This window comes from Equus caballus, chromosome 19, assembly GCF_041296265.1.
Source record: "Equus caballus isolate H_3958 breed thoroughbred chromosome 19, TB-T2T, whole genome shotgun sequence".
Taxonomy (NCBI): domain Eukaryota; kingdom Metazoa; phylum Chordata; class Mammalia; order Perissodactyla; family Equidae; genus Equus; species Equus caballus.
Window position 1 is genome coordinate 41285818 of NC_091702.1, and position 14868 is coordinate 41300685.

A 14868-nucleotide genomic window follows, 5' to 3' on the forward strand; every position below is an offset into this window, starting at 1 on the left:
GATGGTCCCATCTACCTAAGCCTGTGTGTGTGTGTGTGTACGCGTGGGTGTGCATGTGCACGCACGTGCACGTTAAATGAATGCCAAGGGAACTTCAATGCCTTTCTGGTGACACAGAAGAAACTCCAGCCTGGGAGTCTGGAGGCCTGACTGTCGTGCAAGATTAGCCCCTAGTTTCCTAGGTGACTCTGGGAAATTCATTTCCTGTCTTGATCTTTCTTCCTCTAAAAAATAGGTTGAACCTCTTCTTCCAGCCACCAGGGCCTATAGATATCATTTGTTATTTCAGTTTTGGGCCCCACTCACTTTCTAAAGGCCTTTTCCCAGCCCAGAATCTTTACTCCATGAGGGACTGTCCAAGTCAGTGTTGCACACACATGACAAGAATAGAATCAACAGGTGTGAGATCCCCTCGCCAAGACATCTACAGAGAGCACGTGTGTCCTGTTTACCGTTTATTGTTGATTCTGTACACCAAATTTGTTACAAGCAGCATCCAGCAAAGACGGGCCCCCAACCCTGCCCACCAGGGCTCACACTCTATAACACCCCAGGGGCCTAGAAGTTTCTACATGCGTCACCAAGCACCTGGGACTATTTGCAATGATTCTCTAAGCGAGGCAAAGATGATCTACTTTTGCAGGCAGCATGAAGGCAATGGGCTGGTGAGAACGGTCTCTCCTTAGGTGAAGGGGAAAGTTTGGACTGGAAGGAGCTGGGCCTGGAGGAGCGTCCGCCCACCCTCTCTGAACCACAGCAATGGCTTCCTCCCCAAGACCACCACCGAAACAACCTGGATTCGGTTCTAACTGTGGGATCCGTGGGCTGAATTCTTAGGGTGGTTCATAGCTAAAGGTTGGGATACAGCCAATGTCTGTTTACTAACTCTAGTTACCTAGTTATCTCTAGGTGTCTGCTCTCCATAAGCTTCCTGAGTTTGGAAATCGATTCCTAAAACTGCTCTATACTGACATCTGAAAGGTTGTGGAAGTTGTGTTGTTGCCTGTGAAGAGTTCTGAGAACGGTGCTGTGCCTTTACTTTCTAAAGAGGAGAAACAATATACACACAGCCCAATAATTCGCATGAGGGGCCAGTTTTTCTTTAATGGATGGGTGAGTTTAATTTTTTTGCTTTTACAAAGCTTTTGATCCACACAGGACCGAGTGAGCTCCCACAGGCGACGACTTTGGGGAACAACAAGCGTGCCTCCCATTTTCTTTGGTTTAATAATGAAAGCCCAGGACGGGCCACGAGGACTTGTACACGTCTGGAGAGAGAAGGAAAACCCACAGCCTGAATACACTGAGCACTGAATGATTTTGTGGAAGAACAAGTGGTTTTAGACTCTGTCACAAGGGGATGACGGTAGGACTCATGCACAGCGCGTCGTGAGGGTTAAAAAGAAAATGCCTGTGAAGTGCTTTCCATGTACCTATGCACTGTGAGCATTTTTGAAAAACAGTGGTTCTAACTGGCTTTTATTATCTTTCCTCCAACATTGACCCTCCACTCCAGACAGAGGCTGCTGGTACTGGCAAGGTGCCCCAGAAGCCAGGGAGCAAACGGGGAAAGTGAAGTGAACTCTGTGCCCTACCTCAACTTTTGGGGGGCCAAGCAGCTCACTCTACCCCAAAGAAGTGAGCGAATGTACCATCCAGTTGGAAAGGAGACTCCGCCCAGCTTTTCTGGCAGCTCCCTGACCAGAAAACTTGGTTCCAAGAGGCCAAAAGTCCTGCCGAGGAGAAGGAGGCCCGAAGCCTCCATCCAGTCCACTCTGATGAGAGAAAAAATGGGCAAGCTCGGAAGGGTCCCCCACCCCCACTGGGTGCTCCTGGTGAAGTCATATGAGGAGAGCTGCCCTCAGGCCAGCCTTTGGCCTGGGGACATACGTTGATATTCTGGGCCAGAGAGGGGGCTACCCCAATGTCATGGCCAATGCCAGAAATACCCAGGTTCTGGGTTCACAGTGTCAGGGCACTCTGGATGAAGAGGACTCCCTCCTCCCCCCTCTGCCATCTCTGGTCCACTTGCACAATGAGATGTTGGAGCCGCCTCAAAGGAGCACCTTGAGGAACGCAGTGCCACACCTTGGTCCCTGTCTGGAGGAGAGCACGCCGAGCTTGCCCTTTTTGCCCCAGGATCAATATGGCAGGCCACCATCAGTGGTACAATGCTCATGCCCCAAGCTCTGGGCTCACTTCCTTTTGGACCCTGGCAAGCCTTGGTACGTGTCCACCAGTTGCTACAACTATTTGGGAAACATTTGGAGACCCAGATTTACCGTGGGGAGATGATGTCTTTTCCACCTGACAGGCCCCATCTCTCCCAGATTCCTGGGCCAGAGAGTGAAAAGCTACAAAGCACACTAGCTCTCACACACATCCCCTCCCAGACCCTTTTCGCTGGGGACCTGTCAGCATCATGCTGCTAAGGCCCCAGGGGATTTCTTAGTCTTCTGGGGCAGAGGGAACTAGCAGGGGCCAGTCAGGATTGATGGCGGATTTCCAAATCCTTATAGTGTTGGCTGCAGCTCCTTCCTGGGCAGACATGGACACCTGCAATTCTCCACTTCACTGCTTTTAGTTCTAAAGTGGTAGACCAGTTGTCCAGAGAAAGACATGCATTGCCACAAGCATAACATTTATCAGTGTGACTATGTGTGTAGGGCGGCGAGGGCAGGTATCCGTGTGACCGTAACCCAAGGAGGAGAATAACCCTAGACTAAACAACTCAACTCATAAGCAGATCACAGGCAGGAGGAGCTCCAGAGAGCCCTCAGACCCAGCGTGACCTCTCTGTGTATCCTGACGTTGCCTGCCGCATGTGAGAATTCTGAAGTTCAGTTTCTAGCTGACTGTAATGTTGATGGAGAATTGTACCATGACGTTAGAGGGGTTGCTGGGTTCCATTACACTCGGCTGTTCAATTAAAGGATCTCATCTCTGAGCTATTTCACTTCCCCCAAGTGGAGAGTGAAAATTAAAAACAGACAGAGGCTCATCATGCCCATAAAAGGCCCAGGCAGAGGGCTCTCCAATGAGCAGCAGACAGCATGTCGGCAGGGACGGGTGTGTGGTTGCATGGGCCTCTGGAGGTGAGAGGAATCTAACCCGGCCAGTGTGGGTGCCTCAGGGTCCGGGGACTTAGTAAAACCCCCCGTCCAGGCCCGAGTGTACTCACATCTTCTCCTCCACCCCCGGCAGGTGGGCCTTTGTAAGGGCTAGCTTGGGGGTCAGTGGGGGGCCCACCCTGGCTCATGGGGAGCCAGGTCCCAAGTAAGTCCATGCCATTTCCACAAGCCCCAGTCTTCTTCAGTAAAAGCCCAGGATGGAGGATACTAGTGATGTCCTTTTCTTGATCTGGATGCTGATCACACGGGTGTGCACAGTTTGTGCAAATCCATCAAACTCTACAATATCATGCTCCCACTTTTCTGTACGTATGTTATACTTCAATAAAAATTTGCAAGAGACAAACCCTAGGGGTGAACACAAGGACCCCCAGGTACCGGGTTGCCTTTTCCACCTAATACCAATAAGCTGATTTTAATGTCTTTAGGGGTCAGAAATTTGACATGATTCTATTCCTTACAGGACTAAAATTTTCAAAGCAAAGTTTAGAGTTGGGAAATACTCTCTAAAAGGCTGAACTTGGTGCACTGAGGCCTGTCTTCCTTTTCCAGATGAGAGGGACACTGAGGATGGCTCCATCTCCAGGAACTGAGCATCATCGTTCTCCCTTCTTTCTTTCATAGCATCCTGAAAGCCAGGGCACTTGGCAGTTCTTAAGAAACCAGCTATAAGGTTTGAAGCCTTCTTCGAGGAGAGAACTCACCCTGCCTTCAGGAGCAGAAAATCAAGGGAGACTTTTCATTTGAGGGGACCAGGTAGAGCCATGCCACAAACAAGGGGAGCAAAAGAAGAGAAATCAGCTTACATAATACTCGGGAGAGGGGCCATCCCGGCAGAGAACTGTTCCCACAAGTGAGCAGGCGTGGAATCATAGAGTCTGCAGAGGCCAGGAGGAGCGGGGCGCGGGCACAGGGAAGGCTGTCCTTGGAGGAGAGCTGGTGAGACTTTGGAGGAGGAGCTTTCATGAAGGAAGCCCTGGGACATGAACTGGAAACCACACAGGGTTTTTGCCATGGCCAGTTGAACCTCCCTGGTGGTAAGGAGGTCCTGCAAGAGCTGGTTCTCCTGTTGAAAGAGGAGAACTAGGAGGGTCAAGAAAGGGGAGAGGTGCCTTTCCCCTGGGGATTAGAGAGAGGGAGCAGGGAATGGCTCTGTGGACCCAGGGGTGGAAGCAGAATGATGAAAATCCCGGATCCTCTGGTGGTCCCAGTGTTCCCCAGCCCGGCCTCCAGCCTGCCTCCAGCCTGCCTCTTTAACACTCATTGGGTGCCTTCATCTGCATCAGGACTGCTTGGCTCCTCTTCTTGCAGCAGCAACAGCAGATGCAGGCAGCCAGGGAGCAGACCAGGGCAATGATGCCAATGACAATGGCGGCAATGACCAACCCGTTCTGGGCCGTGGACGTGTGGACCTGAGTGGGCACACTAATGGTGGTCAGATCCGTGATGTCCACAGCACTGGTGAACTCAGTGGTGGAAGAGATGGAGGTGGTGTCAGGGTAGCTGGAGGTGTCTGGGTACCGTGACGTTTGTGAGGAGCTGGTCACCTCAGGGGTCACTGGCCCCTGGACACTGGGGGCAGCAACGTTGATGCTGATGATGATGAGGGACTGGCCTCGGACACTGGCTGGGCTGAAACACACTGGGAGGGTGTCTGTCCCCAACCTGAGCTTGTTGAGCAGGAGCCAGTTGTGGAGCGGAAGGATGTCTGAGTCACACCTCCAGGGGTTGTCATAGAGCCGCAGTTCACACAGGTTCCCCAGGTGGTCGAAGATGCCCATGGGCAGGTTCTCCAGCTGGTTGTTCTGTAGCTGGATGGTCATGAGGCTGTTGACATTGGCGAAGATATTCCCTGGGAGCTGTCTGAGGCGGTTGTTCTGCAGGGAGATGTTCTGCAGGTTGGCCAACATGCGGAAGACGTTCCCGTCCAGCTCCTGCAGCGCATTGGTGTGGAGGGACAGCTCCCGAAGCTCCGCCAACCCATTGAAGGCGCCCGGGGAGATGTAGCTGATCTGGTTGCGACTGAGGATCAAGACCTGCAACTGGTGGAGACTGCTGAAGACGTTGTCGGGTAGAGAGGTGATGTGGTTGTCGTAGAGCCAGAGCTCACGCAGGTTGTACATGGGCCCAAAGATCCCTGGAGAGAGCTCCTTCAGAGAATTCCCAAAGAGGGTGAGTCGGTTGAGCTGGGGCAGCTGCAGGAAGATGCCGGGGGGCAGCTGGGAGATATGGTTGTTGGACAGATAGAGCTTCTGGAGGTTCCGGTTGTTGTGGAAGAGGCCAGGGGAGAGCACACCAATCTGGTTCTGCTGCAGGGCCAGCTCCTGGAGGTTCCCAAGCCCATCAAAGGTGCCCATGGGGATGTCCGTGAGCCTGTTCTCATACAGCCGGAGGACCTGGAGGTTGCCCAGGTGCTGGAAGACCCTGGGCGACAGGTGGGTGAGGCTGTTCTTGCCCAGATTGAGCTTGGTGAGGCCCACCAGGTGGTCGAAGACGCCGTCAGGGATGTACTCCAGGTGGTTGCCGTGCAGCTGCAGCTCCTTCAGGTTGCTGAACTGGGAGAAGTGCGCTGGCTGGATCTGCACCAGCTGGTTGCTGGACAGAAGGAGCGACTCGAGGTTATCCAGGCCCTGGAAGAGGCCAATAGGCAGGACCTGAAGCTTGTTGTTGGCGAGGCTGAGGTAACGCAGCGAGCCCAGGTTGCGGAAGGCGCCAGGCATGATGTGGGACAGCTCATTCTTCTCGATCCTCAGGGCGATGAGGGCCGAGATGTTGAGGAACGGGGACTCGCTGAGCTCCGTGATGTGCGTGTTGAGGATCTGCAGGCTCATGGCGTCCCAGGGCAGAGGGGTGGGCACCGCCACAATGCGCGCCCCAGTGCACTCCACCTGGGAGGCCCTGGAGCAGGTACACTCGCTGGGGCAGCCATAGTAGGCCAAGCCCGCACCCAGGGCTTGGCAGCCCACCAGCAAAAGGAGATAATGCTTCAATGGCATGGCCTCTGCAAGGGGAGAGAGCGCATGTGAGTCAGCGTCAGCAGCAGCTGGTTTTAAGCCAGTGTTAACCTTTGGCGCCAAGCACTGGCTTGCCTTTGAACCCCATCCCCCCATAGCCAACTTACACTCCCTGTGGTCTGGTCAGCAAGCCTCTTCGCCTTCCTCCAGGCCTTCCTATTTCCACGCCTTTGCCCAAGCACTTCCCCCTCACCTGGAGTGCTCATCATCCTCATCCAAATCTTTCCCATACCTGCAAGTCTAGCTCAAAGGCAGTCACCTCTAGGGAGCCTTCCCAGATTCCACGAGTCAGCATTAGTCACCCTGCCATGCAGGTGGTCTACCCAACCTCCACTGTGGCTACACCATGGCTGGCTCAGCATGGCATTCATTGTGTTCCCATCTGTCTCCTTCACTAGGCAACAAGTGTTTCAAGGGCAGGGATGTTCATCTTTCATCCTTATAGGTTCCCTAAGGCAGGAAGAGTATCTTATCCATCTCTGTATCCCTCACAGCACCTGAACGTGTTGCTTGAACGTGGCCTCCTCAGGAGGGACAGATAGGAAATGAGAACAAATAAATAGGGCCTGAATCTGGTGGAAGATGCTAAGGCCACAAACATGGTGGCCTGCTGGGAGAAGCAGCAGCAGCCAGCAGAGGCAGGACCACACTGCTGATCTGGGGGAAAAGACGATAGGGGAAGCTCAGCTCTTCCTCCCCCTGGCCTCCTGCCCTGCACAGCCCCGCCCTGCCCCATGACCAGACCAACAACCTGCTCCTTTGTTAACTCTGTCACAAGTGCTTCATCCAGGTTTAATTCAAACCACCTCCCAATAAAACGAAAGTGTCTGCACCTCTTCCCGTCTCGCTGGAAGGGGCTGTTTGGGCTCAGCTGATGCCTGGGATCTGCCTTCTGGGTACTAGCCCCAGTTTCCACAAAGAAACACTGAGTGGCCCTGAGTAGGTCCAGAAAACTTAGGATGCACTTCGAGCTAAAAGGTGGTAGGTCCAGATGCTCCCACAGCCATGGTGCTGACCTGGGAATAGAGCCAAATTCAGGAAAGGTTTGGTGTTCAACATTGGGATGATAATAATTTTATAGACAGATATATAGATATAAAATGCACAGAACATGGAGACATGGGACACGGGGACTGGGCCTTACGTGAATATTTAAGGACCACTAACTAGCTGTTTGCCCTTGGATGAAGCTTGAGGCCTCCAAGTTCAGCTTTCCCATCTGTTAAGCGGAGATGACAACCTCTGCCCCGTCTTGAGGCTGTTGTGAGGAGCAAATGGGAGAATGGGTGCGAGGGCGTCCTGTGTAGTGCTCTGCAAATGTGTGCGGTTGTTCCAAGCTCATCCACGACATGGACTTTACAGACGCTGGGAGGCAGGAAAGCCTCAAAGTGCCTTTAATCTTAGCATCCTCAATCAAAGGACCAAGGGTTTCTGTATGGGTAGAGCATCTGTAACTTCCATCCAAGGTTCAAAGAGGTCTCTGATTCCCAAAGGGTGAAGAACTGCTGATCCCACATTCCCATCACTTTATGGGGGTGCAGGCAGCAGGGAAACTGAGACTCAGAGCTTAACGCCCAGATCTCCCGATTCCCGGGAGAGGACTTTGTTAATGCAGTGCCTCTGCTTTTAAGGAGCAAAACTCCTGAGTCAGGGGAAGGAATTTCAATGATGGCCTCTAAGGCATACACTGACTGGGTGGAGATGGAATTTCTCTCTTTGTTCCCCTGAACTCAGGTAGTCCTGAGTCTGGCTCATAACTCACAATATGCCAGGCTTCCCAATATGGTCTCAACTCAGTGCACCCCTCCCTTGCCAGCCAACAAGCTTACTCTGTGGACAGAACCCAAGTTCATCCCACATCTACCCTGCCCTTGAGTCTTCATTTATTCACAGCCCCTCCACGCCCTTGACCTGCTGAACTTTTGCATTAAGGACTCGAATAAGTATGTAGAACTGTGGAGAAAAGAAAGAAAGAAGAAGAACTTGGCCAATGGAGTCTAGATGCAAAGGAATGGGGCCAGATTAAGCTAGGGACACATCTAAAAGGATGAACTTGTCTAGACACATGTGAGGTCCAGAATTTGAGAGGAGAAAATGAACAGCCTAAACAGGGGGCACAGAAAAAGTGACTCAACATCCATCCCAGGAGAAAGACTTAGGGCTCTTTATTGATGGTAACAGAGAAAGAAGACTGTCCACAAAAGCTATTGTGATCTTAGACTGCATTAATAGAAATATTAAGTATGGAACAAAAGAGGTGATGGTCTTACTCTACACTGCCCTGATCAGGCCAGACCTATAGTGCTGTGCTCAGTTCCACCCTGAACTTCAAGAAGGCCAATGACAAATTGGCCTCTTGAAGGCCTTCTGGAGAAGAATAAAAGGATGGTGAGGGGACCCAGAAACCAGAACATCTGAGTATCCACTGAAGGAACTATGCATGAATAGCTGGAAGAAAAGACAATGAGAGGCGCCTATAAGCACTCTCCTTGGGACAAAGGAAACAGTGTGGCTCCAGAGGTCAAAACTAGTGTGCAAAAGCTATGGGGTAGCAGATTTCAGTTTGCCACCAGAAAACTTGCCCAAATCAGAATGGACAATCCCATAGAGGTAGTAAGCTCCCCTTCACTGGAAGTGTTCAAGCAGAGGCTGAGCAACTACTTGGTAAGGAAGCTGGAGAGAAGATTCCTACAACTGGTAGGGTATTGAACTAGATGACAGCTGATGTCCTGTCCGTCCCCAAGACTTTAGGATTTTGAGGCCGAGCCCAGAGCAAGGATATGAGAGTCATCGACCAGGTCAATTGTGCCTGTGCTCCCAGGGGGCTGTGGGGACAGGTGTGGGTCTTTGCCCATCCCCTCGGTACATGTGCTTGTGAGAGAGTTACCCCCGGACTGACTTACAGAAGGCGAAGCTCTAATTGCCCCTGGTGATGTCTTAGCTAGTGCTTGTTTATTTTTAATGTCTCTCCTATGCCCAGCATGCTTCAACATGGTGTTGTAGCCCAAGTGCCAGAGACTAAATTAAGTGCCCATAACCTGGCAAGCCCAGGGCAGTCTCTGTTGAGCTTCCCCCGCTGCAGATGAGGACATGGGACAAGCTACCCTCTGAGGACCCACCTCAGTCCTTCTCTGAGTCTGCACTCCCCAGCTGGGGAGGGGGTATCGAGCCAGCCCCAGGAAGGGCATAGAGCCAGTGGAGGGGGCCTCATGGCTTGGGAGGAGGAGGGAAAAGATAATTCCCATATGGGAACAGAGCCCCTGTTGTTTAAAATGGACCATCTCAGCTTGACAAATATTGCAAGAATTTGCAGATTTTCCTTTTTATAAATCCTCATGTCTGCAGAGGCCACCCCAGAACCACCTGCGGTGGCTTCCTGTTTTCCAGCACTTGTTCCTGCCACAGCTGGCACCAACTGCTCCGGAGGGCCCCCACAGAGCCCACCTCACACGCAGCTGCAGGGCTCTGGGGAGGGAGGGCCACAGAAGCTGCAGGGCTGGACAGCCAGCCGGGCCCTCGGATTGTCAGCAAGTGCTGCAGGCACGCGGCAGCCCGGGGCCCTCAGGAGCCCAGCACACAGCCGCCTAATAGCCCACGCTGCTCAGGGCCGCTTGGCAGCCGTGACAAATGCCAGTTAAAGACCCACAAAGCCGCCCTAATTACACCCTCCTCCCCAGGTGGCCGAACAAGGGCTCAGTCACTGAAGCCACTCCACCCGGCCCCTGTCCTGGGAGGGGGCGCAGCCTGGCGTCTGTCGCTGGCCCAGGAATTCAGTGAGCCGAGCAGACAGACAGAAGGACACACAGACAGCTCACCTGGACACTCAGACGCGGTCCCTCCCCAGGAGAGAAGCACTTGGACCAGGCGCTCCGGCTCTGGGTCTCTTTAGCAAGAACTGCCTGTGACTCATGAGCGAACACATAATTAGCCTGGAAGCCCTGTGCTTTGTTGGTTGGTGGGTTGGGACTTTTTTGGTTTAATACTATCATTCACATTCCCTAAACACGAGCTACCCTGGGAGGAGACGCCTTCGTATGCCACGGAGCAAGGCTTTTGGAAGGAGCTGGGAGACAGATGTCCTACTCTGGTCTTGACACGAAGATGGAGTGTGAGTTTAAGTAAATTCTCCAGGCCTCGGTTTCCCCTCCTGTAAAAACTTCCAAGGGCCCTTGGCAGCTCTGATATATTCCGTCTGAGGACAGAAAGGAGATCTGGCCTGAAGCCTTCCCTACAGGTCATGCCGATCAACCGGCAGTGCCACCTGGCCTGGCCCCACCTCCATGCTGTGGCTTGAGGAACTCATACCCACCTTTTCAGGCCCACCTTGTTTCAAAAGTTTTCCAGGCAGGGCAATTCCACTTGTCAATTGGTGCATCTTCACATAGCCAATAGCCATGTCATGGGATCCGGGAGCTGGGAGGGGCCTCAGGGAGCCCCTGGTCCTGCCCCCTCCTAGGGCACCTGGGGAAACTGAGGCCCAGAAAGGAGATCTCCCTCTCTCCACAGAGGTCTCCCTAAACGTGGCCTCATCTGCAAAGAGAGATGTTGCCCCGTCCAGCCAAGGGGGATGCCAGGCTCAGAATGGTTGAGGGGGTGTCTCCGCCACACAGTCAGTGTTGGCCTCAGTCAAGCTGCTCACCAGTGCTCGGGCCAACGGTTCTGAAGTCACTGTCTGATTGACAGGCTCAGAGCATCCAGACCTCCCCATCTCACTAAACAGAGAGTGACCACCCCTTTCCCCAGATCTGTCCATAAAAATCACCTGGAAATGCCGGGAAGCCCACTTAAGAGAAGGGACCTCACAGCACTACAGCTCCCAGGACTCAATGAGTTCATCCATGGAAAGCGCTCAGACTCGTTCCCTGGCACAGTGAGCACCCAATAAATGTGACTTACAATTGTCATCCATTCTGCTGTTGAGTGAAATCAGGCTCTCAGGAGGCTCCACCCGCAGAGACGCTGAGCCCTAGTCTGGGTGGGGCCCAGGACCCTGCACTTCTAAAAGATGCCCCAAGTGACTGATGCAGGCGTCCACACTCCACACTCAGAAGCACCCTTGAGGCCTAGACTGGCTGGGACATCCCACTCCTGACCCGTGTCATTTACTGCCAAGAAGAGAGAGATTGAACCCAGGACCCGAGAGGCTGAAGGTCGGGCTACAGGGCTGGTCCAGCTCCCTCTATCGACACTTGCTCAGCGGTCCTTTCTGCATCCCTGTCAGAGATCTGGGGTTTGTGCTAAGTTGAACCAGCAGTAGAAGCTGCTTCCAGAAGCAGTACTTAGAGCCCGGGGCATCAGAGGTGCGAGGACCTTTTGAAACTATCTGGTCAAACCATCTGGTCATTTTGTAGATGGAAAAACTAAGGGACCCAGACGGAGGCCCAGAGGCGGCTTTGTTCCCTCCATCATAAAATGATTTCAGGCTCTTATACAATCCATCCTCTGCTGCCAAGCATTATTAGCCAAGGTCAAGGGCTTCTCCCAACTCCGAGGCTGCATGATTTGAGGGGTGTTCTTTCTTGAAACTGCTCTGATGCTCATGTTTGCTCAGTTTCACCTGAGTGGCCTCAGGAGTGGAAGGAAGGCACAGAAGGGGTCACCATTACGGGTTGATCCCGGAATCAACACACAGCCCATTCTAGGCTCTACCCCAAACTCAAAGCATCCTGGAGCCCCAAGGGGAGACTGGACACACCCTCATCCCCCACCAGGCTCAATTGTGCACCCATTTCTCACGGCCCTTCAGAGCCAAAATATTGCTCATTTATTTAAAACAGAAAATGAGTAAGAAAAAGCAAGATCTTTCCAGCCCCAGGGCTGGGGGAGGCAGGGCTTCCTGCAGAGGCCAGAGCAGAGCTGTAATTAGCTTGCAAAAACGGCAGGAGATACTGATAAACTTGCCAGCAGAACAGGGAGAAGCTCCCACATGGGGCTCCATGGCTGGAGCCCCCTTCTCAGGGTAACACCCGAGGGGCTGAGATTAGACAGAAATGGATCAGCCCCTCATCAAAGCATCTTGGAAGCAGTTTCTAAATATTGTGTCCCAAAAGCCCAGGGAGACAGTGAAACCAGAAGCTGCAGCCCATCTTTCGTGGTCAGGATTTAGGGAAGCAAATTGCCATGTATAATCACAGCCTCAGGAGTGTTTGCTGGCAGGACCAAGCTGGGTCAGCTTCTCTCCCATCTCTCCTTATTTCTCCACATCTGGACCGACTCCCACCCATGCCCCATCACCCCTCCATTTACTGAGCAAGCCCAGCTAGTGTCCCCCCAACCCTGGGAGAGCCTACTGCGCCCTGACTTCCTGCAGGGTCTGTTCAGAACCCTGTCCCCCACCCCGACCTCTCTCACATGCTTGTCTCATCACTGCGGAGCCCGCCCAGCTGACTCAAGACCACAGGCAAATGGGACTGTCTGGCCCTGAATGTACCCCAGATGTGCAATCAACATAGAGTGGAAGAAGTGAAAGCCATTAGAGAATTTCTAAATTATGGAGACAGTGGCACCAACACATCTGGGAGCCGCCTGAGAAATGGTGATATAATCCCAGATAATCCTAAAGGAGAAGCCGGAGCATGACAGACGGGCATCCAGCAGTCTGAGTGACGTGTCATCCAAGAGTTGCAGCCTGCCCTGAGGGGACACATTTGGCCCTGGAGATAGACTGGCTCTCTCACACTTTGGCCTAGGTGGGAAGTTCTAGAAAAGATCTGGTTTTCCACAGTCAGTGCTTTGGCCCTGCTCCTGCCTCTGTGTTTGGGGGGAGATGCTGGTAAAGGTACAAGAGTCACAATTTTAAATGCACACCACGCTAATCACAAACCTTTCTCCAGCCCTGACTTTCCCTGCTCAAAGCCAGCAGCCTCAGCCACTCCCAGACACCTCTGACTGGTAAGAAGGGAAAGCTGCCAGAATGGGGTCGCCCAAGCCACGCACAGACTTGGAACTCAAAACAATTCTGAGTCCACAGCTGAATTCCAAGTTGGAAATCCAAACCAGGCACCAGCCCATCTGCTGAAGTTGCTTTTGTAGCAACTCTTAGCTCTATGAAAAGAGGACACATCTCTCACCTGGAAAACCCCCACTGGTCCTGGACAGACCCAAATGCAGGGCAGGCCAGTGGTGGCCACCACCGTAAGGACAAGGGAAGAGAATGCGGGTTCAAATAACCTGAATCTTAGAAAGAGAAACTGTTCCCCCAACGGAGCTAGTTATCCAGAAAGAGGTAAACTTGATGGGCAACTGGTGTGATAATGTAATCAACTTTCAAAGCATCTTGCCTATCCAAAACATCTCAGCACCCCAGGTTGACATGGTAGGAAGGAAGGGTAAGTGGAGCTGAGCCTGGTCAAGGATCTGCAGAGCGGGGCTGGCGGCTCCAGCCTCACTGGGCAGTGGGGGGATGGGCTAAGCACCCCCACCCCCACCCCCCCCGCGCAGGCTCCACTTGGCCTCGTCCTGAGGACATCCGCAGGCACCCTGCCAGCCCTGCCCCTTCTGAAGTCTCTCCTCGGGGGTAGTGGGAGCGGGGTCAGCAGAAAAACCAGAGCCGGGAGGATAGCCGGGTTCTTCCAGGCGGGGAGGAGGGAGGGAGGGAGGCAGCAGGAGGCCAGCCCGCCTACTTACCAGCAGCTCGGCGCCCGCGAGAGCCGCCGTCGACCAGAAGGAGCCCGAAAGGAGGATGTGCGACGGCTCAAGGCTGCAGCATGAGTGCAGCTGGCCGCGCGCTCCCAGTATTTAAACGCGCCCCGGCGTGAGTCACCGCAGGGGGCAGTGTTGGCGCGGTGGCGGGAGGGGCGACGCGCCGCTGCAGCGCCCCGACGTGCCCGACAGACAGCACAGCCTGATTGCTCAAGTGGAAGGGGTGGTCTTCTGCCACCTTTTTTTTTTTTTAAACACATTTTCCTCTTCTTTCCAATGTTTCTTTTGGACTCGCTCGCTGCATTGGCCCTTGCGGCTCTAGAATAGGCATTCATTCTTGTCTTTTTCTTTTAAAACTTTTATTCCGGAGTAATCTCAAATTTACAGAAAATTTGAAAGAATAATGGAAGGAACCCTCTTATTTGCTTAACTCAATTCGCCTATTGTTAACATTTTGGAAAAAGCTTTTATTTTAAATTCCAAGCAAAGTTAGTTACGCCAACGGTGTCCCTCCTAAAAACAGTGTTTCCATTCTCTTCTGACGTCATCCTCTGTGCCCTCGCTGTGCTCTCCCAGGGGTGGGTACACACGGCAGTCAAGGGGCATATCTGAGAATGAGGGACTCCCTGTGACCTTCACCTCTGCATTGGAGACCCGCCCTGCTGCCCCAGTGGAAGACATGCTGTTTCTATTCATGGCGTCTCAGAGAGAGTCTGGGGAGGAGAAAGAAGTCAAAGCTGGAGGGGTGGGGAGGCTGCCAAACCCCTGCCTCTCCTCCAAGATGGAGCCTGAACAAGCCATAAGCTACACTGGGCTGAGCCATTGCCCTTCCCTGGCTCAGTTTACCCTCTCTGCCAGGTGGGGAGAGTGATATTTACACACAGTGCCTGTGCAATGCCAAAAGCCTTAATTAATGTTTGCACCAGGCTTTGCGATGTGTGATGAAAGGAAGATATAAAAGTGCATAGTGTTATTACTGACATAGTCATTTGGGTGGCTTGCCGTGGTCAAGCCCCGCAGCCTGAATCATGCCACATTCCTCCTCACCATGGCACCATGATTTAGAGCCAGAAACAAAAAGT

The 14868-nt window shown here is 52.9% G+C and overlaps 1 protein-coding gene across 2 annotated transcripts; it reads right to left on the bottom strand.

Annotated features, from left to right (window-relative positions):
* Positions 1–442: 442 nt before the first annotated feature.
* Positions 443–13986, bottom strand: LRRC15 (leucine rich repeat containing 15). 2 transcript variants are annotated; one of them, XM_014732822.3, is made up of 3 exons: positions 13772–13859; positions 6979–7161; positions 443–6132 (listed from the first exon to the last, which is right to left on the bottom strand). In XM_014732822.3, exon 3 carries the CDS (start codon positions 6125–6127, stop codon positions 4385–4387), a length of 1743 nt encoding a protein of 580 aa, XP_014588308.3. In that variant the 5' UTR covers positions 6128–6132; positions 6979–7161; positions 13772–13859; the 3' UTR covers positions 443–4384. The 2 variants fall into 2 exon arrangements, with proteins under 2 accessions (XP_014588308.3, XP_005601951.3); XM_005601894.4 differs by lacking the exon at positions 6979–7161 and having other exon boundaries at positions 13772–13986.
* Positions 13987–14868: the final 882 nt, after the last annotated feature.